We start from the raw sequence: 24320 nt of genomic DNA, 5'->3' as shown, positions 1-24320 counted from the left end.
CTGATCAGCATGCACCCACTGGCCAGCCCTAATCGCCATGCACCCACTGGCCAACACTGCTCAGTACACACTCAATGGTCGGCCCAGCTCCTTGCGACCCAGGGTTGGCTCAACCCCAAGGCGCCCAAAAGGTTGGTATTGCCCCAGATGCACAAAGAACGGCCTAGCTCAAGCCCATGCTCAGCGCTTGTACACATTAGGCAAACAGTTTCAGCACAGATTAGCTATCACTGATCAGCACATATGTCAGCTGACCCTTGTCAACACTTATATTACCTGTCCTTGGCCTTGGCGTTCCAGGTCCACCACACACATGTCCACTATAGGACCTAAGTTGGTAAATGTTTCCATGGCGACCACATATGAACCTTGCTCATTGCTGTCCACGTTCAGCTGAAAATAGAATATATCAAAATGTCAGAGAATAAGGACAGATCAAAGAACAACACTGTAGAAGACAATCACCAAGTGATGAAGGGAGCTGGGATACTGATGCATACTCATGGAGCACTATGCTAAAAAAAAGTGAAAAAGTTATTTACCTTTAGATACAGACCTTAGTTTATTTCACAGACTCACATACAAGAAATGGTTTCTTCAGTTAAAGGTAAATGTAATTTTAACACTGTATTAAGTACAGCTCATACAACACAATGTAAAACACAAATTACAGACAATGAGGTGGAGAGGTTTTGAGCTCCAAAATAGCCTGAAAGAAAGCCAGAGGGATGTGACGGGGTTGTTATTGAGCTAACATGCGTTTCTATGAACTAAACCTGGAGAACTGTAACTGAAGGTAAGGAACCTTTGCTTCTCCAGCAATTAATGTTTTATAGATTCACATACTTTAGGTCATTAGGACCATTTTCAACAACTGTGTTAGGGAGAAATGAGGTGGACCCTAACAGGTTTCCACAGTACTACTTGAATCAGAACCATCTCCAACTTTGTTTCCTCATCAGGGTAGTTGTGCTTTGCAAAGGCGGTGCGTGCTTTTCCATGTTGCAGCTCACCAAATATCCACAAGCAACTATCTGCAAAGAAAGGCCTGGCGGGCAAGACTTGGAACACCCTCCCCACCATCCTCAGGACCACCCAGGACCACTTCGCATTCCGGAGACTATTCAAGACCTGGCTTTTCGAGCAGCAGTAACCCCTTCCCCTAGCGCCTTGAGACCCGCAAGGGTGAGTAGCGCGCTTTATAAATGTTTATGATTTGATTTGATTTGAAAGATGCTTTGGTGGCCTTATCTGTAACTTAGTGTTACCTGTTAGACATCTGCCAGCTTTAAACTAAGACGAGTTGTGTATGAATACATCCAGTGTACTATGCCCTACTTCCACGGTCAAACCTGTATAGTGGTGCCAGAGGACAAACAGCTCTTCTAATTTCCTATAGTGTTTTTAATGTCCTAAGTATAAAGTGCTTTTTCTGCTTCCATGGAAGATTACAGAAACAAGATGGGTAAAATTATACATGCTAGTTATGTCATGAGGGTACCTTGGTAGCTTTATGTGCACATTATTTTAGTCATAGGCCTGCAGCCTGTGCCCTTTAGCCTACCTTCAATTCATTTTTATTTTCTGAGCAGAAGCTCTCTTCTGAGGTGATGTTTTATTTTCCTTTATCCTGTATACTTTTAGCACAGAAACTGTTTTCATTCCTTGAACGCTGACAATCGCGTTCTATGCTCTGGTCAAGGCTGTCTCCAATATGTTGTCAGCAATTTCGCCACTTCACGGAAGCATGCGTGTTTTACGGTAGGGCAGTTTTCCTAGAAAATTGTTTGTTTTATTATAAAACATCTCTGTGACCCCTCTATACATTGGCGTGAGAGTTCTAGCCAGACATTTGCCACCACATGTATTTGTTTCATTTCAGCTGTCTGCTGAGACTTTACATGAAAGAGGACTCTCAGTAGACTAACAGCCCTCTTGGCTACTACCAAATCCAGGTATGGGAGATGGAGTCTTCCTAAGGATTCTGAAGGGCGTGTTACGGTTAACACTGCTGTGCTCTAATATAGTAATTCAGTGGCATAGGTAGGTATTCTAACACCTACCATTCTGACACTACGGTGGGATTTTTCTCATGTATATCTTGCTTCGTCACCGCATTATTATGTTTTATCATCCTAATCATTGCAGTACATGCCATTTTATCAAGAGCGAAATTGATTCAATAAGGTATATTGAACCAATCTTTGCTTCTATTCGTCTGTGCATGTGCGAGACAAATGTAAATGGGAGACAAGGATGAGGTCTGTTCCACCTCGATTTCCTCAGAGAAGTCAGAATGTTATGCGCACAGCTGCCGAAAATCACTGCCACTTCCATGTGCTGGTGAGGTACTGCCAGATGGCCGGAAAGGTTAGGCTGACAGTTCTCACAAGGTGTGGAATTGGACTAAGTTTGCCCCCAACCTGGTGGTGCTGCTGCTCAAATCCAGCAGTCTAATTGGTATAATGAGAGTAAAAATGTCAGTTACAGTGAAAAGACTTTGGGAGAAAACTAAATCATTGGCTCCTTATTGGCCAATTAAAGCTCTCCAACTTTTTTATTCATGTCAACACGAGCTTGAGTGTAGTTTTCCTCAAGATGGGTGATGGTTTTAAAGAGAGATTACAGAGCTCCTAAAATAGTTATCAGCTTCTAAACTAATGTAGATTAACCTTCTAAAGGTGAGGAGCAAAGTGTCCAAATAAACCACTCAATGTAGTTATCAAGGAGATAAAGGAATTATTCAGCTTTCAGGAAAATAGCCAACAGATGGCAACAAATCTATGAATATTTTCATACCTATTCAGCAGTATACAAAATTAATTCTCATCTGACTTGATAGAAAACGGGGAAAAAACGTTATTTTATTAACTTGCCCATATGCAAAATCATTTCCACTACAATGCACAAATCTGTGTTGTGGATTTTACAGTGGAGTCTCTCAAGATTTGTTTAAAGTTCTCTTTTAAGACGAGAGCTCAGCAATCAATTCGTTAGATGAAGAGACCCTGGGTTATGGCTGGTGATTAGTTCACTTCTCTGGAGAGCAGAACTATAGTGGGGATTGGAACATTTCTTACGAGAGCAACTGTGGCTGCTTTAACTCTGGTAGAACATGCCTTACGTCTATCATGCAAAGAATTTTGACTGGAAATTTGTTTTGAATAAAGGAAATCTTTGCTTTTTCAAAGTAATAGCCTAAAACCTTCTTTATACATATGAACAGACCTTTCCACTAAAGCTGTAGTGTCCAGGAAGAAAGTCAGAATGGTGGTGTGTGGGGAGCTGTGTGTGTGTGTGTGTAGGTGTGTGGAGGGGTGTGTGTGGAGGGGTGTGTGTGGAGGGGTGTGTGTGGAGGGGTGTGTGTGGAGGGGGGTGTGTGGAGGGGGGTGTGTGGAGGGGGGTGTGTGGAGGGGGGTGTGTGTGTGGAGGGGGGTGTGTGTGTGGAGGGGGGTGTGTGTGTGTGGAGGGGGGTGTGTGTGTGTGGAGGGGGGTGTGTGTGTGTGGAGGGGGGTGTGTGTGTGTGGAGGGGGGTGTGTGTGTGTGTGGAGGGGGGTGTGTGTGTGTGTGGAGGGGGGTGTGTGTGTGTGGAGGGGGGTGTGTGTGTGGAGGGGGGTGTGTGTGTGTGGAGGGGGGTGTGTGTGTGTGGAGGGGGGTGTGTGTGTGGAGGGGGTGTGTGTGTGGAGGGGGGTGTGTGTGGAGGGGGTAGGGGGGTGTGTGTGGAGGGGGTAGGGGGGTGTGTGTGGAGGGGGTAGGGGGGTGTGTGTGGAGGGGGGGGGTGTGTGTGGAGGGGGGGTGTGTGTGGAGGGGGGTGTGTGTGTGTGTGTGTGGAGGGGGGTGTGTGTGTGTGGAGGGGTGTGTGTGTGTGTGGAGGGGTGTGTGTGGAGGGGGGTGTGTGTGTGGAGGGGTGTGTGTGTGTGTGTGTGTGTGTGGAGGGGGGTGTGTGTGTGTGTGGAGGGGAAAGTGTGTGTGTGGAGGGGGGGGGTGTGTGTGTGGGGGGGGGGTGTGTGTGGAGGGGGGTGTGTGTGTGTGGAGGGGTGTGTGTGTGGAGGGGGGTGTGGAGGTGTGTGTGCGGAGGGAGGTGTGTGTGTGTGTGTGGAGGTGTGTGTGCTGGTGCGTGTGGAGGTGTGTGTGCTGGTGCGTGTGGAGGTGTGTGTGTGTGGAGGTGTGTGTGTGTGGAGGTGTGTGTGTGTGGAGGTGTGTGCGTGTGTGGAGGTGTGTGTGTGGAGGTGTGTGTGTGAAGCTGGCCTGGTGTGTAGTGGCACCTTATACCAGGTCCAGGCAACCCCTATTAGTCAAGTGCAGGCAGTGTCTAGGAAGCCATGGCTCTCTAGAGGTAGCTGTGGATGAGCAGCCAAGACTTATCTAGGAGACATGCAAAGCTTATGCAATACCACTATGGTCAAACAGCAACTTGTCACTCATCAAAGAACCACATAGTGTTACAAAAATAAAGGTACTTTATTACAGTAAAAACACCAGATTACTTAGAGGCAGTCCCTTTCTGTGGATGAATAACCAGGTCGATGGGGAAAGAAGAAAAACAGCTGTGGAGCCCAGGACCGGAAGAGGAGTCCTTGGAATGGTGCAGATGGTGTCCCACATTGGTCAGTGGTGTATAAGAACCACCAACAAGCATTTTGCAAATGCAAGAGTTGCAAGACTGAAGAGAACCAGGGGACTCAACACTTGGAGGGGAGTCCGGGGTGACCCTCAGAAGTTGGGAGAGCCAACAGAAGCAGTCACAGCCCTCACAGGAAGCCCACTGACAACAGCCACAGTAAGCTATAGTGAGGCCCAGTCAGCACACCTGAGGAGGAGTCCCACGTCGCTGAAGCAGCATAGAGGACTCTGTGCTTGGCAGGAAGAAGTGTTGGGGACCGGGGCTACTCGAAGCCTGAAGATCCCTTAGAGCAGGAGACAAAAAGCCTTGGTAGCGGCATGAGTCGCGGTGCACAGGGGTACTGTCCTGCAAGGGCTTGTTTCCCAAGTTGGACAGCTGGCAGAGAGGACCAAGGGGACCACTCCAGACTACCACCTGTGATGCAGGATCCACGCAGTTCCAGAGGAGAGCAGACCCATGCAGCCTGACGTCACTGCTGTAGGAGCATGCAGATGAAGGGGAGTGACTCCTTCACTCCAAGGGAGATTCCTTTTTGCTGCAGCTGAAGTCTCGCCAAAACCAGAGGATGTACAGCCGTGGGAATGTTGCAGTTGCTGGAAGGAGCCGGAGAAACAATGTTGCAAGGCAAGGTTGTCTCAGGAGCTGCAGTCTTTGGAGTTGCAGTCTTGTCAGTTCCCAAAGACTCCAGTTGCGATTTCAGTGGCCATAAGTAGAAGTAAACAATGAAGAGGAGTCCTGATGGAGTCTTGGTGACACACCCAAGAGGGAGTCCCTACACAGCCCTAAAAGAGGGTTTAGTCACCATGCAAGGTGACCAGCTATCAGAAGGGGTCTCTGACGTCACCTTCCTGACCTGGCGACATGGCCACTCAGATGTCCCAGGGGCCTGTGCACATCTTAGTTTCAAGATGGCACAATCAAGTGGCCACTTGGAGGAGCTCTGGACACCGAACCTGGGGTGGGGATGGACAGGGGAGTGGTTAATCCACTTGCCTTTGTCCAGTTTCACACCCTTTAAAGCAAACCGGTGGCTTGGGGAGGCTAACCATCCCAAGCCTTTTAACACCTATTTCCAAGGGAGAGGGAATTGCTTCAAAAAACCCTTTGTTATGCCTTCCCCTGCTTGAGCTGGTCAAGCAGCAGGAGGGCAGAAAACTCTGAGCGGTGGCAGCAGTGCAGGCTGCACAGAAAACCCTAGAGGACTGGTAGGAGCAATACTGGGGGGTCCTCTATGGAGCCCCCAGAGTGCATGGAATCATGCAAACAATACTGGCAACCGTATTGGGGGATGATTCAGACATGTTTGATACCAAACACGACCAGGTTCGGAGCTACCATTATGTAGCTGGACACAGGTAGTGTGTGTGCCCAGTACATGTGTAAAATGGCTTCCCCGCACTTATGAAGTCCAGTGTAATGGAACTGGAATTCGCAGTGGCACCTCTACTCATGCAGGGGTCGCCTCACACACAGGGACCTGCACCTTGCCCTCTGGACTAGGAGGGCCTACCACAGGGGTGACTTACAGTGACCTGGTGCGTGACTTGTGGTAAAACGGCATGCACATCTTTTCACGCAGGCTACAATGGCAGGCCTGCAGACACATTTTGCATGGGCTCTTATGGGTGATACAATACATGATGCAGCCCATGGGGAACCCGTGGTGCCCTAGTGCCCTGGGTCCTCAACTACCATATACTATGGACTTATAAGGGGACACCAGTATGTCAATTGTTGAGTGTACGGAGGTCCTAGGCAACCAAAAAGGAAGAGAGCACAATCACTGGGGTCCTTTTTAGGAGGCTCACGATGAACAGTCTAAGCACACTGATAGCAGGCAAAAAGTGGGAGCAACCATGCCAAAAAGATTGACTTTCCTGCAGTTTGAAAATATGAATATACAGTGATGGAGCTAGAGCAGTGAGGAGGGTAAAAGACAGCTTAAGATGTTTTAAGCAAAAAAGCTGAAATCTCACTAACTCTATGCAGAACTACGGCAACCAAGAAAGCCAATGTCTATGGTAAGCATGAATTCAACATAGGCTCAAAAGGCGGTATTGTCTTGGGTTTATTTTATACTCTGCTTGGGCACAGATATTTTAGCTTAGGCCTGCGGCCTGTGCTCTTTCACCTACATATGTGCTCTGATTTCATTTATTCAGTTTTGTTCATTTTTAATTAGCCTGCTTTCAGCGGGGACGCTTTTATTTTCTAATCAGCTGTAGCTTTGTGATTCTGCAAAATCATGGTTATTTCACCATGTACCTGTGTCCAAGTCCGACAAGAACAGTACATGATAATCCATCTAGCAATTGTCACAGAAGTGTATGTAAACAGCGTGACACTTAAGCACATGCCCACGTCAGGCCTTTTCATGGAACAGAAGTATGTTTTCTTATAAAAACACTGTACAGGCCAAGGGACAACAGGGAGGTCATTCTGGTCAGGATTTAGTCCACGCTGCACATTTCATTGCTCACCTCAGGCCTGTGTCTACAACCAGCAAGGAGATGGCAGGCAGAGCCCTATCTTCTAGATAATGGGGGTGGGTGCTGCTCCCATGGACTAAATACGGACAGAATGGGCTATCACTGCTATGCTCTCGCTTAGAATTTAGGTAGAAATCATCTATGTCTATTATTCCAAAATGTTGGGATTGTTTATTTTTTCTCACTGGTCACCATGATTCTAATGCCGTTGTGTCTCTAGTCCTAATAACTGCAGCTCATAGTTTATCATAGATAGCAGTCTTTTCAATAAATGTATTGAAAACCATCCTGCATCTTTTTCTTTGGCCTGTGTGTGGAAGAGACCTTTAGCCAACAAGGGAAAGGGCTGAGACTTATGGACTAAAACTTCCCCTGAGAAGCCACAGTGTCAAGTTTCAGGCTGCCACAAATCACCTTTTCTTTCAGGTTTGGTTGAGGTGCAGCTAGCTTGCCGGAAGGGTTGGGCCGACAGCTGCCAATACTGAGTGGGACTGACTAAGTCACCCACAAACGGTGGTGCTGCCGCCCCTAATCCAGCAGTCTTGTTCTAATAACAGGAGTCCCACGACAATGTCATTAAGTTCATAAAATGTCTCTCTGAGAAACGTAACTAGAGGAATACTGTCATCTAGTTAATATAACAGGAATGGTGAAAAACAGCTTGCAAAGCAATAGGTCTAGTGCTGACTGACTGCTTTTTTCATTTTAATCAATGCTTCTTTTGCCAAGGCTTTTGTAAAACCTGATTTTATAACAACTGTCAGGCACTAACCAATACATTTAAAAAATAAAAAACACTGGATAACAGTAAACATATTTTAGGCTGCAGAAAGCATACTCTGCCATAGCAGTCCATGGTAATGAATGGTACTATTTTGTGCAAACGTGCTGTGTGAGAAACACCGGAATGCCATAGCTCACAACGAAGGCAGAAGAAAAATACGAATGACAATTACAGACCAGAGGATGAAGAGGTGTGGACTATTAGACTGTGTGTGTACAAACTTGAAGGCATTTTCTGCTGTGGCACAGAGGTCTATCTGAAGTTGCCCTCAACGCTGGCAGTATTGGAGAGCGACTTGGTGTGGCGTTCCGTCTCGTGGACTTGTTGGGTCTACTGCTGAGGTCTATGAAGTCAAGGTAGTTACTCCCTATCAGGTTAATGTTGCATTGAAGAGCCCACCTCCAAATGGTGTGGGCTAAATAGAAACGGTGGTTGGGAGTGGGGCAGGGGGGAGGACACTTGGTTCCCCCTTGGTTCTGATGATAATACATGACTGTCATGCTGTCTGTCCTGATGGGTACTAACTTGCCAATTAAGTCAGGAATTAAGGCTTTTAGCGCTAGATGAACAGTCAGTAACTCCAGGTGATTACTGTGGCCATGTCGCTGATTGGGTGAGCAGTGGACCTGGACAGTTAGATCTTGAAATTGAGTGCTCCATCCCACAAGAGAGGCGTCCGTTGTTATGGTACTCTGTAGAACTGGGTCTAGAAAAAACAGCGTTTTTCACAGGTTGTTAGTGTTCCACCTTTGAAGAGAGTGGCACACTTGATGTCCGACCAACACTAGATCTTCCTACTGACCCTCCGCTTGAGTCCATTGATGTTAAATCTGGCATGGGGTACTAAGGCTATACAAGAAGCCATCATACAGAGGAGACACCCGACTCTCCTTACTGCTTCCTGTTCACCTGGTTGAAAACAGGGAATGAGTGCCTCGAATGACTGTATCCTGCAGTATTCAGGCAAGCTATTCCAAGTTTTGAGTTGAGAATTCACCCCAAATAAGGTTGGATCTGAAGGGGTTGGAGGTGGGATTTTAAGACGTTGACCATGAAGTCTAGTTTGTGAAGTAGGTTTAAGGTGACCCGAGTGTGTTGATAACACTTTTGATGAGACACACTTTCGATAAGCCAGTCGTCTAGGTATGGAAAGCCGTGTATGCTCTATAGAACAAGCTACCTACCTTCAGTAACACTCTTTCTGGTGAATATTCTAACCGCAGATTACTCACCATGTGAATATTCCTCTGGCATCATACTGGATTCAGAAAATCTCTAAAGAAGTAATCTTGAGTGCTGGTAAGCAGTGCCATGTGGCTCATGGTCGACTTCGTTCTGCTCAAGAAAGGCAAAAAGGTGCCGCATATAACCACCATCTAGGTGTGCTGACATCCATTTCATTCGCAGACTTGTGTGAATGCTCAGACGCAGAGCCCTTCATCAATCTTTTATGGCAAAAGTGCAGATCTCTACACTGTACCTTGTTAGATGGAAAAGAAGAGACCATTATGCAGAATGTGGAGATACGAAGGAAGTGAAGAGTCTGCACTTAGTTGAAGCATCCACCAGAAGGAAAACATTACTTATCCAATGAGCACCTGTTTGTGGCATGTAGTGCTGTAGATACACATGCTTAGCATAATACTACCATCTAGTGTTGGGCTTGGATGTTTGCAAGTTGTTTTTATACCAACAAAGTCTTTTGGAGAGGCGTGGCTTGGGGAGGTGAGGGGGGGCCATGAGTGCTCTGGACCCCTCAGACATCTGCCACCATCTTCATCCTTATTCAGCCACCCAGATTGATATCACTGACACGTGCTCCCATCCCAATGATAAAGTTGTGCTGGGAATCGCTGCAAATCCCCCGACAGGACGGCGAGAGGCCAGTGATCAGGACGGAGACAGCACCCTAGCAAGACAGTGGTGGCAGGTGGCTGATGCAAAACCAAGAACTGAACTGGCCCTTGAGCCCTGTGCTTCACTGCCGTCACCCTAGAACAGATCGTCCCGCTGCTCCTTGGTGGGCCCCCAGTGAGGCAACTCACTTGTGGCCAGAGGCATGGGGCAATCTGCTGGAGAGGTGCCACCAATAGTGCCGGACAGCTGTGGCCTGCTGACATGGCGAGATTGGGAGACCAGGAAAGGCACCCACTCCCTTGCAGGGCCCACGTGAGCTGGGACAGAGTCCGAGCCGGCATCTTAACTTCTTGCGCCATCTGCTGTGCCCTACTGACCACCTAAATTAAGGATCAGTTAAAGGGGCAAGAGAACTCGAATAGACTCTTGGCTGCCTCTCCTTACCTCCCACACAACTGCATCACACAGTGGAGATGAGCAGCGTATTCTGCGCAGAACGACTTAAAGAATTCCAACTTACCCACCACAGGAGTGTACAGGCCTTTGCTCCCTCCTCACGCCACACACTGGTGTAATGCCACGGATGTCTGCTATTTGTCTACTGCCAGACTAGGGGCCGTGAATACCATATATGCCCCAGCTACTAGTGCTGCTGCACGGAAGGGTAGGCAGCCAGGTGTGGACTTCTGTACTTCAATATAGGCGGCCTTGAAATGGGAGAGATAAACAAATGAAGCCTCCCAATCACATAGTGATAGGTTTACTACTCCTACCGGGCCCAAGGGAAGTAACATCATTGATGCTTCTGCTCCTAGCATGGGAGACACAGATAAGATCTTGCAGGCAATCCACAACTCAAAACCCTCAGTGTAAAGCACGATTAGAAAAATACAAGTGGATATGCCTCTTCTCCGGTAAGACCTTAAGGAAGCCACAGCCCACATAACAGAAGCAGAGAAACGAGTCTCCTCGGTGGAGGATGAAGTCACAAAACTGAAGACCAAGGTAAGCAGTTTGCTCACTCCTACACAAACTCCAACTGCAGGCAGAAGATGCAGAGAACTGTGTTTCCGGAGGAAGTTGAAGGTTGTCATGCTGTAGACTTCCTTCAGACATGGCTGCGGTTGAGGGTACCATTGGATCTGTCCCCATGGTTTGCTGTGGAGTGCGCCCACAGAGCTCTCTCCTCCAAACCCCCAACCTGAGCATCACCCAGAGCTCCGATTGCTTCTTTCTTCAACTTTCAAGATTGTGACTGTATTATAAAAGAAGCTTGCCTATAGGTGGACATATATTTCAAAAATCCTGATTTTTCCGGATTACTGATGCGAACTTCAGATGCGCCGACGATCCTCCAAGCATGTTAAACAGAAAATAAAAGCATTGCAATTGACTTACATGCTCTTGTTCCCAAGCACGTCTTAAGGTACTGCATGCCGAGAAAAGCTTATTTTTTTGACACTCCCGAATCTGCTTGAGAATGGGTGACAGAGGAACACCACCTAGGGAATAATATCTTCTCATTTTCCCCATCTCACTTGGCCACGGACCATACACCTGGAAAGCAGATGAGGAAACCTGACAGCCCAAAGCATTCCCGCATCAGATCCTGCCGGTAGTGGGGGGACCAAGCCTACCTCCCATTCACCAAGCTCTAGCTCCTCGGCACCGTCACTCTTGCAGTGCAGAAGCCACTCTCCGCAACCAGAGGAACAAGAACAGGTGTCAGCACAGGAGGGGGGGAAGAGGCTGAGCCAGACACCCCTGGTATAATGCCCTCTCCTGTACTTGGTTTGTAATGGCTGGATTGAAGGTACTGTTATCCTGTTCCTCAGGAGTCCACCACCACACATTTTGTCCCTAGTTATCAGTTGGGGGACTGAATTTGGGTCGACAGACGCTTAATTATTTTTTGATTATTTAAAGAAAAAGAAAAAAAATACATATATATATATATATTTTTTTTTTTTTCATTATTTTGATTGCGCAATTTCAGTAATATTGGTTTTATCTTCGACTGTCAGACAGATCTCTTACTTCTTTCAAGCACCCTGTGATCCCCTACCAATCCTGTGGCATCCACTACGCCGGCCCTTGGTGGTCACTAAGTCGACCACTAATCTACACACACTCATAGCCTTACCTCTCTGATGGCCGCGTATAATGTGGCGAACTGCTTATTAAATGAGATTAAACAAGCGACAGCGATACGCACAAAAACTTCATCCCTCCATTCTGTTTCTGCAATAAACATTTAATGGGTGAGTCCTGCCCTTTACCAGCCAGGAATGGGTTTGACCAAGTCTACCATGCGGGATTCACACAAAGCTCTAAAGGGGATGCAATACTTCTGCACCAGGGCTTTCCCTTAGTCGTACATCAGAGATGGTTGGACTCCGAGGGTAGGTATGTTGTTCCGACAGGTACGCTTATCCCATAAACCTGGTATGTTTACATGCCCCTCCCACAATGCTTGACCCCTTTCTCAATACACTTGCGAGTGTGGTGGCCCAGATGCCTTCTGGTGTCACCGTCATTGCAGGCAATATGAACGCAGTCCTAGAACCCGGAACAGATATCACGGGTGTAAGGAAATGCCTCCTTGGCATGGTTACCCCCTGACTTTTTGCCTTTGCTGACGCTAAGTTATGATTTGAAAGTGTGCGGAGGCTTGCTAACCAGGCCCCAGCACCAGTGTTCTTTCCCAAACCTGTACCTTTGTTTCCACAATTGGCACACCCTGGCATCCAGGTAAGTCCCTTGTAACTGGTACTAAGGGCCCTGATGCCAGGGAAGGTCTCTAAGGGCTGCATGTCTTATGCCACCCTGGGGACCCCTCACTCAGCACAGACACACTGCTTGCAAGCTTGTGTGTGCTGGTGGGGAGAAAATGACTCAGTCGACATGGCACTCTCCTCAGGGTGCCATGCCAACCTCACACTGCCTACAGGTATAGATAAGTCACCCCTCTAGCAGGCCTTACAGCCCTAAGGCAGGGTGCACTATACCATAGGTAAGGGCATAAGTGCATGAGCACTATGCCCTACAGTGTCTAAGCAAAACCTTAGACATTGTAAGTGCAGGGTAGCCATAAGAGTATATGGTCTGGGAGTCTGTCAAACACGAACTCCACAGCACCATAATGGCTACACTGAAAACTGTGAAGTTTGGTATCAAACTTATCAGCACAATAAATACACACTGATGCCAGTGTACATTTTATTGTAACATACACCCCAGAGGGCACCTTAGAGGTGCCCCCTGAAACCTTAACCGACTACCCGTGTAGGCTCACTGGTTTTAGCAGCCTGCCACACCCCAGACATGTTGCTAGCCATATGGGGAGAGTGCCTTTGTCACTCTGTGGCTAGTAAAAAAGACTGTACTGGGTGGAGATGCTTATCACCTCCCCCTGCAGGAACTGTAACACCTGGCGGTGAGCCTCAAAGGCTCACCCCCTTTGTTACAGCACCCCAGGGCACTCCAGCTAGTGGAAGTGCCCGTCCCCTCCGGCCACAGCCCCACTTTTGGCGGCAAGGCCGGAGGAGATAATGAGAAAAACAAGGAGGAGTCACTGGCCAGTCAGGACAGCCCTTAAGGTGTCCTGAGCTGAGGTGACTCTGACTTTTAGAAATCCTCCATCTTGCAGATGGAGGATTCCCCCAATAGGGATAGAGGAGGCAGGGAGGAGGCACAAAGAGGGTGTAGCCAACCTCAAGGCTAGTAGCCATTGGCTACTAACCCCCCCAGACCTAAACACACCCCTAAATTCAGTATTTAGGGGCTCCCCAGAACCTAGGAACTCAGATTCCTGCAACCTAAGAAGAAGATGACTGCTGAACTGAAAAACCTGCAGAGAAGACGGAGACACCAACTGCTTTAGCCCCAGCTCTACCGGCCTGTCTCCCCACTTCTAAAGACACTGCTCCAGCGACGCGTTCCCAGGGTCCAGCAACCTCTGAAGCCTCAGAGGAATACCCTGCATCTAGAAGGACCAAGAACTCCCGAGGACAGCGGCTCTGTTCACCAAAGACTGCAACTTTGCAACAAAGAAGCAACTTTGAAACAACACACGTTTCCCGCCGGAAGGGTGAGACTTTGCACTCTGCACCCGACGCCCCCGGCTCGGCTTGTGGAGAACAAACACCACAGGGAGGACTCCCCAGTGACTACGAGACCGTGAGTAGCCAGAGTTGACCCCCCTGAGCCCCCACAGCGACACCTGCAGAGGGAATCCCGAGGCTCCCCCTGACCGCGACTGCCTGCTTCAAAGACCCAACGCCTGGTAAAGACTCTGCACCCACAGCCCCCAGGACCTGAAGGATCCGACCTCCAGTGCAGGAGCGACCCCCAGGTGGCCCTCTCCCTTGCCCAGGTGGTGGCAACCCCGAGGATCCCCCCCCCCCCTTGCCTGCATCGCTGAAGAGACCCCTTGGTCTCCCATTGATTTCTATAGCAAACCCGACGCTTGTTTGCACACTGCACCCGGCCGCCCCTGTGCCGCTGAGGGTGTACTTTTTGTGTGGACTTGTGTGTCCCCCCGGTGCCCTACAAAACCCCCTGGTCTGCCCTCCGAAGACGCGGGTACTTACCTGCTGGCAGACTGGAACCGGGGCACCCCCTTCTCCATTGAAGCCTATGCGTTTTGGGAACCACTTTGACCTCTGCACCTGACCGGCCCTGAGCTGCTGGTGTGGTAACTTTGGGGTTGCCCTGAACCCCCAACGGTGGGCTACCTTGGACCCAAACTTGAACCCCGGTTTACTTACCTGCAAAAACTAACAAACACTTGCCTCCCCAAGGAACTGTTGAAAATTGTACTAAGTGTCCAGTTTTAAAATAGCTACTCGCCATTTGTGTGAAAACTGTATATGATATTTTGCTAATTCAAAGTTCCTAAAGTTCCTACATGAAATACCTTACATTTGAAGTATTACATGTACATCTTGAACCTGTGGTTCTTAAACTAAGAAAATATATTTTCTATACAAAAACCTATTGGCCTGGGATTGTCTCTGAGTGTGTGTTCCTCATTTATTGCCTGTGTGTACAACAAATGCTTAACACTACTCCTCTGATAAGCCTACTGCTCGACCACACTACCACAAAATAGAGCATTAGAATTATCTCTTTTTGCCACTATCTTACCTCTAGGGGGAACCCTTGGACTCTGTGCATGTTATTTCTTACTTTGAAATAGTACATACAGAGCCAACTTCCTACAACGGGCGTCACATCAAATGTTTGATGCTGGTGATCCTACTCCCTACGCAAATGGATGACTAGCCTTGGCCTTTGTGAGGTATGGTGGAGTAGGTATCCCCGGTCACAAAAATACACCCATACGTCAGCAGCACAGTACACACGTGCTCACATGGATATGTTCTTTATGCCAGCTACTGGTTTTTCTTCAGTCACACAGATTCAAATACTTGCCCGGGGCATATCAGATCATGCCCCTGTCTTCCTCGGCACTGGCTCCACTACACGGACACAGCAACTTATGTGGCACCTTAATGTCTAGATTCTACAAGATGAAAACTATGCTAAAGCAATTCACAAAAAGAACAACACTTTGAGACTAATGATAGCTTGGTACGATCTGGGGAAACTCAGTGGGCAGTAGGAAAGGCTACAATACGTGGCCACACCAAAGCCCTCCTCCGAAAGCAGGAGAAGACCGGGCAAGCCCAGATTGCCCACCTAGAAGCCAACGCACTCCAACTGGAGAGATGCATAGCGAGATGACCGGGGAGATACGGAACGCACCTTGAACCTGCTGAGGGACGAAATTCTGACCCATTCCCTAGAGGCGGCAAAACATATATGGCGTGCCTGACAAGCACAAATTTACAGCTGGGGGGATAAAAATAGCAAACTGCTATATTGGCTTGCCACCAAACCACTGACAGGGAGGGTCATACCAGAGGTGGTTGACACGAACTCTACAAATCACCTCTTCCGGTATAGCTGCCACGTTCGCACACTATTATGCCACTCATTACACAGCAGCCCCCAAGCCCGCTGCGGAGCGCAAAAAGCCCCTTCTTAATGAGATATCTCTGCCTACTCTCCCAGACCCTAGTCGCCGGGCTCTAGACCGGCCAATCTCTCTATAAGAGATAGGCAAAGCCATCTCAGCCCTGAAAACTGGAAACCTTCACCCCCCTCCCCTCCCCCCCCCCCCGAGCCCAGATGGGTATCTTACTGAGTTCTACTCTAAGTTCAGTTCAGAGATACCCCTTTACGAGCAGACGATGGAAGTAGGTGCTTTTCCTGGCAGCCTGGACAATGGTCCTACCGAAGACACAACCTCCATCCTTATCCTGTGCGGATTATGGACCGATATCTCTATCAATGAAAAAAATCTAAATCTATGCCACCATCTTGGCTAACCACCTGCAACAGGTTCTGCGGTTCTTGATCCATCCCGATCAATGCGGCTTCATGCCACCCCATAGTACTAAGCATTGTCTAAGGCGCCTGCATGATGCCCTAGCACATCGGCACGCTCTTCCCATTTCACTGGCCTTATAATTTACCTCTAGAGAGCCTGACTTCTAGACACTGCCTATACTTTATTAAGAGGGGATACATGGACCTGGTATAGGGTGTAAGTACCTTGGGTGCCCACCACACACCAGGCCAGCGTCCGACTTTGGTGGGGCAGCAGTGGGATAAGCACTTTTAATTGCCTTACCACTCTGTCACTTGATACTTTCCACAGGGAAGACCACTTACTAGCTTGGGATCTACACTTATACCTAGTGTCAGGGTACAGTCTGGGGTTTGGGTAAGAGAGGGGCCTCGGCATCACCCTTGCTCCACCCTTCTCTAGGAGACTAGAAGTTAGGGAGGTTAGGCACATCCTACACCACTCTAACACAAACATGTCTTCAGGACCTAGCACATCTCAGACCATGGGTTGTCACTATGAGGACCTTACCTTTCAGAAACTGATTGTAAGAGTAGGAAACCAAAGGCAGGGAGGAACCCCAACAAGAGCCTCTCCTAGGCCTGCTCTTCTAGGAGGACCAGGACCAAGCTGGTAGCCAGGAGGAGAGGGAGGAGGATGTAGACTAACTCCCTCCTCCCCTGTGTTAGAGGGGAGACCTAGACACTGAGGAAGGTCAGGAGAGTCCCTTAGAGAATCACAGGGTCCCTAGTAAACCCCCTAGGGTAGCTGTGAGCACTACAGTTAGTGCCAAAGGTGGCAATGTCAGCAGGCCCCCTTTGTACCCAGAGGGCTAGTCCAGAGGTTTAGCAAAGACTAGGGACAGATCCTACTCTGCCCACTCATGTCTCCTTAGTACCTGAGGGGACATGATGTTCAACTCTAGCAGAAGATTCTCTAGATAGGGAGCTCAGGAAACTGAGGCTGGAGGAGGCCGAGCTGATGCTGCAACAGCAACAGCTAGCCCTAGATAGGGATGCCTTGGCAGTAGAGAGAGAGGCAGGGATTGGGGTTAGTACCCCATGGTGACAGCAACTTTGGTTTCAGGGAACCTAGGCTCAGGGGGGACTCATGGTTCCAGGGACCTCAGCAAAGTTATTCCCCCCTACAAAGTGGGGGATGACATTCATAAGTGGCTCTCTGCTATGAAAATGGCCTGAAAAGATCAGAGGGTCCCCCAGAGACAGTGGGCTGCAATCCTTTTGCTCACCCTCTCTGACAAGGGTAGGGATAGACTCCTGACTTGCCAGTACCAAGATACTGACACCCACAACAACACTGTGTGCCACCCCATGACAGTTGTTGATTTCAGCTGTGTGGGGGTGGGGGGGGTACAGGCCCAAAGAAAGTTGTAGTGTCCACAGATCTACCTGGAGAGTGTCTCTTGGGGAATGACTTGGAGACTTCAGCATGGGCTTAAGTGGAGTTGGAGGACCATGCAGCAACGCTGGGCATCCCAGGGCATATGTTTGCTGTGATCAGGGCACAGGCCAAAAAGCAGAGAGAGAAAGGAATCTTGGAGCCAAGAAAAATGGCCCAAAAGGCTCCAAGAGCAAAGGGTAGAAAGGGAAAAACGTTGCCCCCTTCCCCACCCTCCAGTGAGGATTCCCCCTCTGAGGTATCAAACATGTCAGAATCATACCCCAAATACTGTTGCCATTCACTCTGGGGGCTCCTTAGAAGACCCCCAGCATTGCTTCTACCAATGATCTGAGGTTTTCCAGGTAGCCTGTGCTGCTGCCACCCCTCAGACAGGTTTCTGCCCTCCTGCTGGTTGACCAGCTCAAGGAGAGGAAGGCAGAACAAAGGATTTCCTGTGGGAGAGGGGGGAAACACCCTCTCCCTTTGGGAAAAAGGTGTTACATGGCTTGGGAAGGGTAGCCTCTCCAAGCCACCGGTATGCCTTGAAGGGCACATTTGGTGCCCTCCTCGCAGGGAATCCCGGTCCCTGCTCTGGCGTGAAATTGGACAATGGAAAGGGAAGTGACCACTCCCCTGCCCATCATTATCCCAAGGGTGGTGCCCAGAGCTCCTCCAGGTGGCCACTTGATTCTGCCATTTTAAATCCAAGGTGGACAGGGGCCCCTGGGAACATCTGAGTGGCCAAGTCAGGCAGGTGACATCACAGCCCCCTCCTGATAGGGGGTTACCCTGCTAGGCGACCAATCCCCCTTCCTGGGCTATTTAGGGTCTTCAGATTCAACATGCAAGATTCTAGCAGGACTCCTCTGCATCGTTTACTTCATCTTCTGGCCATCGGGACTGCAACTGGACCCTCCAAGAACCGACAATCTGCAACTCCAGCAACGATTCTGCTCTGCAACGTTGTTTCTCCGGCTCCTTCCAGCAACTGCAACATATCCCTAACTGTGCATCCTCTGAGGGTGACAAGTCTTCAGTCTGCACAAGAAGTAAGAAGGAATCTCCTTTGGAGTCAAGGAGTCACTCCCTTGCATCCGCAGGCACCAACTGCAATGTCGACCGACTGTATGGATCCCCTCTCATCCAGAATTGCGCGGATCATGCATCACAGGTAGTGGTCTGGAGTGGTCCCCTTGGTCCTCTTTACCAGCTGTCCAACTTGGGAGATGGTAAGCCCTTGCCTCTCCTGGCAGGACAGTGCCCCTCTGCACTATGACTCTTGCAGCTACCAAGGCTTGTTTGTTCCTCCTCCAAGAGGTTCTGTGTAGCCCCAGCCTCCAGCATTCTTCCCTGCAAAGCAGTCTCCTTCCTGCTGCTCCAGCGACATGGGATTCCTCTTCAGGTGTGCTGAGCAGGCCTCACTAAGACTCCTGCGTCTGCTGCCTGTGGGGGCTGCCTGCTCTTGTGACTGTCCCAGCTGGGAGGGTCACCTCAAACTCCCCTCCTTGGGTCGAGTCCCCTGGGCCTTGCTGGTCCTCTTCAGCCTTGCAAAACCTTCCTCCCCGACTCTTGCATTGGCCAAGGCTTGTTGGTGGTTTTCCAGCACCACTGACCGACTGCATCATGATCGCCAATGTGGGACTTACTTCTAGAACACCTCTTCTCCTCCTGTGCTGCACTGCTGACTCTCTTCACCACCGACGACCTGGTCCTGCATCCACAGAAGGGTGGGTAGAGCCTCCTGCTACAGCCGGACACTCCAACTCAAACTGGACTTGGTCCCCTTCTTTTGCAGGTCCTCTTCGGTTAGGATCCACCTTTAGTTTCTTCCAGTCTCGTCTGGGTCTTGCACAGTCATTTACCAAAGCTCTCATGTGTGTTTGGTGGAAAAATGAGCACTTACCTCTTCTCTCCTGGTCGCTGGGGGGGGGGGGGGGGGGGGGGGGGGGCACCGTGGTACTTGCCATTTGGGGCTCCTAGTTCCTCCAGCTCCCCTCTACCGATTCCACTTCCTTCAGTGGGGGACTGCCTTTTACATTCTACTCACTTAGTATATGGTTTGGTCTCTCCCTAGGGCCTTCACTATTTGCTATTGTTATTACCATCTGCTATTGCTTTTTCTGCTAATCACTGACTTCTAACATGCATATAATACTGTGTTTACTGACCTCCTAGTGAAAGTGATGTATGACTGTAGTGGTATTGCATAAGCTTTGTATGCCTCCTAGATAGGAAAGTATTGGCTGCTCATCCACAGTTACCTCTGGAGAGCCCTAGCTTCCTAGACACTGTCTATACCTCACTAATAGGGGATACCTGGACCTGGTATAAGGCGATAACGCTATAGGTGCTCACTACACACCCAGGCCAGCTTCCTACAGATAATAAAGGCGAACGTCCGGTGCGTTAAACCCTCCTTGGTCAGAAGGCAGTGTGAGCCGACGCCATGCTATTCGCAGTTGTTTCCCAGACCAACGAGAGCAAAGTGGATTAAAGCGGTATGAAGGCGGCATGAGGGGTCAATGATATATTATAAACAAGTACAGAAGCTGAGGCAATAATACTATTTTCAGCAGTGCTACCCTATTGGCGAAGGAGAGACACAATCAAGACCACCTCCTGACAGTCGTCTATTTTGGAAATCGTTCTGCCATAGTTATATCTCAGAATAAGGTCCGGATCTCTGTGTACCCAAATTCCAAGGTATTTAACCGGTTCCAAGCATCACTGCAGAGGATACTCCACAGGGTATTGGGTAGCGTTAACAGTGAGGGGTAAGACATATCATGGACATATATCATAGCCATAATAGCAAAATATCGTATGCATATGGCAAAATTGCTAATGGGCAAAGTAAAAACTGGAAGGCTGCCACTGTATGCTGCTGTCTAACCACACAGCCTAGGTGGGCTCCAGGGCGAGGGCCCTGGTGCATACTTTTGGAGCTCCTGATAAGGTCAGAGATGAGGCCAGTAACACGCACTGTGCAGCTCGTGACTTATACAGTAATCGCATCCAATTGATATTGGCTGGGGTGATTCCTACTCTCTGCAATATTGTCAACATATAAGGCCAAGTTGGGAAGATGGTGACATTAGTACAGCAAACCATTTGTGGAAACCATTTTTAGGGGAAAAAAGCAGACACTTATCTGGAGCACGTTTTCCATATTTTTCTGAATAACTCAAAATGTTGCTATATTTTGCATATTTGCCCACGCATTCCAGCAGCTAAGGGGTTAATTGTGCTCTTTACATGAAAACTAATTATACAAATAGTATGTGTAAGGAAATGCCTCCTTGGCATGGTTACCCCGACTTTTTGCCTTTGCTGATGCTATGTTTTGAATTGAAAGTGTGCTGAGGCCTGCTAACCAGGCCCCAGCACCAGTGTTCTTTCCCTAACCTGTACTTTTGTATCCACAATTGGCACACCCTGGCATCCAGGTAAGTCCCTTGTAACTGGTACCTCTGGTACCAAGGGCCCTGATGCCAGGGAAGGTCTCTAAGGGCTGCAGCATGTCTTATGCCACCCTGGAGACCCCCTCACTCAGCACAGACACACTGCTTGCCAGCTTGTGTGTGCTGGTGAGAACAAAATGAGTAAGTCGACATGGCACTCCCCTCAGGGTGCCATGCCAGCCTCTAACTGCCTATGCAAGTATAGATAAGTCACCCCTCTAGCAGGCCTTACAGCCCTAAGGCAGGGTGCACTATACCATAGGTGAGGGCACCAGTGCATGAGCACTGTGCCCCTACAGTGTCTAAGCCAAACCTTAGACATTGTAAGTGCAGGGTAGCCATAAGAGTATATGGCCTGGGAGTTAGTCAAACACAAACTCCACAGCACCATAATGGCTACACTGAAAACTGGGAAGTTTGGTATCAAACTTCTCAGCACAATAAATGCACACTGATGCCAGTGTACATTTTATTGTGAAATACACCCCAGAGGGCACCTTAGAGGTGCCCCCTGAAACTTTAACCAACTATCTGTGTAGGCTGACTGGTTCCAGCAGCCTGCCACACTAGAGACATGTTGCTGGCCCCATGGGGAGAGTGCCTTTGTCACTCTGAGGCCAGTAACAAAGCCTGCACTGGGTGGAGATGCTAACACCTCCCCCAGGCAGGAGCTGTAACACCTGGCGGTGAGCCTCAAAGGCTCACCCCTTTGTTCCAGCACCGCAGGACACTCCAGCTAGTGGAGTTGCCCGCCCCCCTCCGGCCACGGCCCCCACTTTTGGCGGCAAGGCCGGAGAAAATAATGAGAAAAACAAGGAGGAGTCACTGGCCAGTCAGGACAGCCCCTAAGGTGTCCTGAGCTGAAGTGACTAACTTTTAGAAATCCTCGATCTTGCAGATGGAGTATTCCCCCAATAGGATTAGGGATGTGCCCCCCTCCCCTTGGGAGGAGGCACAAAGAGGGTGTACTCACCCTCAGGGCTAGTAGCCATTGGCTACTAACCCCCCAGACCTAAACACGCCCTTAAATTTAGTATTTAAGGGCTTCCCTGAACCTAAAAATTTAGATTCCTGAAACTACAAGAAGAAGAGGACTGCTGAGCTGAAAAACCCCTGCAGAGGAAGAACAGAAGACACCAACTGCTTTGGCCCCAGACTTACCGGCCTGTCTCCTGCCTTCCAAAGAAACCTGCTCCAGCGACGCTTTCCAAGGGACCAGCAACCTCTGAATCCTCTGAGGACTGCCCTGCTTCACGAAAGACAAGAAACTCCCGAGGACAGCGGCACTGCTCCAAAAGAACTGCAACTTTGTTTCAAGAAGCAGATTTAAAGACCCCTGCAACTCCCCGCAAGAAGCGTGAGACTTGCAACACTGCACCCGGCGACCCCGACTCGACTGGTGGAGAACCAACACCTCAGGGAGGACCCTCCGGCGACTCCAAGACCGTGAGTAACCAAAGTTGTCCCCCCTGAGCCCCCACAGCGACGCCTGCAGAGGGAATCCCGAGGCTCCCCCTGACCGCGACTGCCTGAACTCTAATTTCCCGACGGCTGGAAAAGACCCTGCACCCGCAGCCCCCAGCACCTGAAGGAACGGAACTCCTGTGCAGGAGCGACCCCCAGGAGGCCCTCTCCCTTGCCCAGGTGGTGGCTACTCCGAGGAGCCCCCCCCTTGCCTGCATCGCTGAAGAGACCCCTTGGTCTCCCATAGGAAACTATTGGAAACCCGACGCGTGTTTACACACTGGACCCGGCCGCCCCCGCGCTGCTGAGGGTGTGCTTTTTGTGCTGACTCGTGTCCCCCCCCCGGTGCCCTACAAAACCCCCCTGGTCTGCCCTCCGAAGACGCGGGTACTTACCTGCTGGCAGACTGGAACCGGGGCACCCCCTTCTCTCCATTGAAGCCTATGTGTTTTGGGCACCTCTTTGACCTTTGCACCTGACCGGCCCTGAGCTGCTGGTGTGATAACTTTGGGGTTGCTCTGAACCCCCAACGGTGGGCTACCTTGGACCAAAAACTGAAACCTGTAAGTGACTTACTTACCTGTTAAAACTAACAATACTTTACCTCCCCCAGGAACTGTGAAAATTGCACTAAGTGTCCACTTTTAAAACAGCTATTTGTTTTATGTAAAAAGTATACATGCTAATGTAATGATTCAAAGTTCCTAAAGTACTTACCTGCAATACCTTTCAAATGAGATATTACATGTAGAATTTGAACCTGTGGTTCTTAAAATAAACTAAGAAAAGATATTTTTCTATAACAAACCTATTGGCTGGATTTGTCTCTGAGTGTGTGTTCCTCATTTATTGCCTGTGTGTATGTACAACAAATGCTTAACACTACTCCTTGGATAAGCCTACTGCTCGACCACACTACCACAAAATAGAGCATTAGTATTATCTCTTTTTGCCACTATCTTACCTCTAAGGGGAACCCTTGGACTCTGTGCATGCTATTCCTTACTTTGAAATAGCACACACAGAGCCAACTTCCTACAGTATGCAATAAGAGAACAGTTAGTGAACAATAATATGACAGTGGAGATCACAGAATAAAAACAATGCGACTTCAGGACGCTCAATTTCTCCCACTTAAAGGCATATGAAAATCTTGTAGAAGGCTGTTGCGATTCTTGTGGATTATTCAGGATGGTTCTACTGCAGTTTACTCAGGAGAGGGGAAGTCATGCTCAGTAATATGCGAGGTTGAGAATTATGCCCAAGATCCTGGGGAAGAGGTCAAGAAGCATGAAAGTATGTTGTGTGGCTTAATAAATAGGGGAATAAGTCGAAATACTAAAACTTTCTTGCCCAGTTTCATGTAATGAGAATCTTTATCTCTTAACATTGACTTTGGCACAAATATCTGAAGATAGAAGTGTGTATTGATGTCTGACTAATGCCTCAAAATGACAAACCCCCTCAACTGTGCCTTCAAGAAAATGGAGAAAAAAAAAATGCTTTTGCTGCAGGGGACAACAGGCAGACTAGTAAAGCTCAAAATGCTTTGATAATATTGGGGAAAAACCTCATGGTTCCAGAAGGTGCCACTTGAACCTGTATAGCTGGGAAAGGATCCAGGATTAGAGCAACGATCTTTGCGATAGGCCATAAATAACAGAAAGGATATGGAAAACAACTACTGAAAGAAGAAAATGGACTGCTTATATTTCCAGCATTTGGACAATATATTTGGCCCGAAGAGGACTACTTCTCCTTAGCTGAAGTTCATTCACGCGGCGTTCCCATTGCATGTGTAACAATGGCTGGAGAACCGAGATTT

The 24320-nt window shown here is 48.9% G+C and overlaps 1 protein-coding gene across 2 annotated transcripts in view; it reads right to left on the bottom strand.

Moving 5' to 3' along the window:
* Positions 1-24320, bottom strand: part of DDB1 (damage specific DNA binding protein 1) — a 682863-nt gene that overhangs the window by 469683 nt on the left and 188860 nt on the right. For both annotated transcript variants that reach the window (XM_069223262.1, XM_069223263.1), the window contains exon 9: positions 277-393. In XM_069223262.1, the coding sequence (XP_069079363.1) occupies positions 277-393 (117 nt within the window). The remainder of the gene's footprint in view (positions 1-276; positions 394-24320) is intronic.

The sequence above is a fragment of the Pleurodeles waltl genome, chromosome 3_1 (assembly GCF_031143425.1).
Source record: "Pleurodeles waltl isolate 20211129_DDA chromosome 3_1, aPleWal1.hap1.20221129, whole genome shotgun sequence".
NCBI classification, from domain to species: Eukaryota; Metazoa; Chordata; class Amphibia; order Caudata; family Salamandridae; genus Pleurodeles; species Pleurodeles waltl.
The sequence above is the reverse complement of the archived record's forward strand: the minus strand, read 5'-3'. Positions and strand labels throughout refer to the sequence as shown.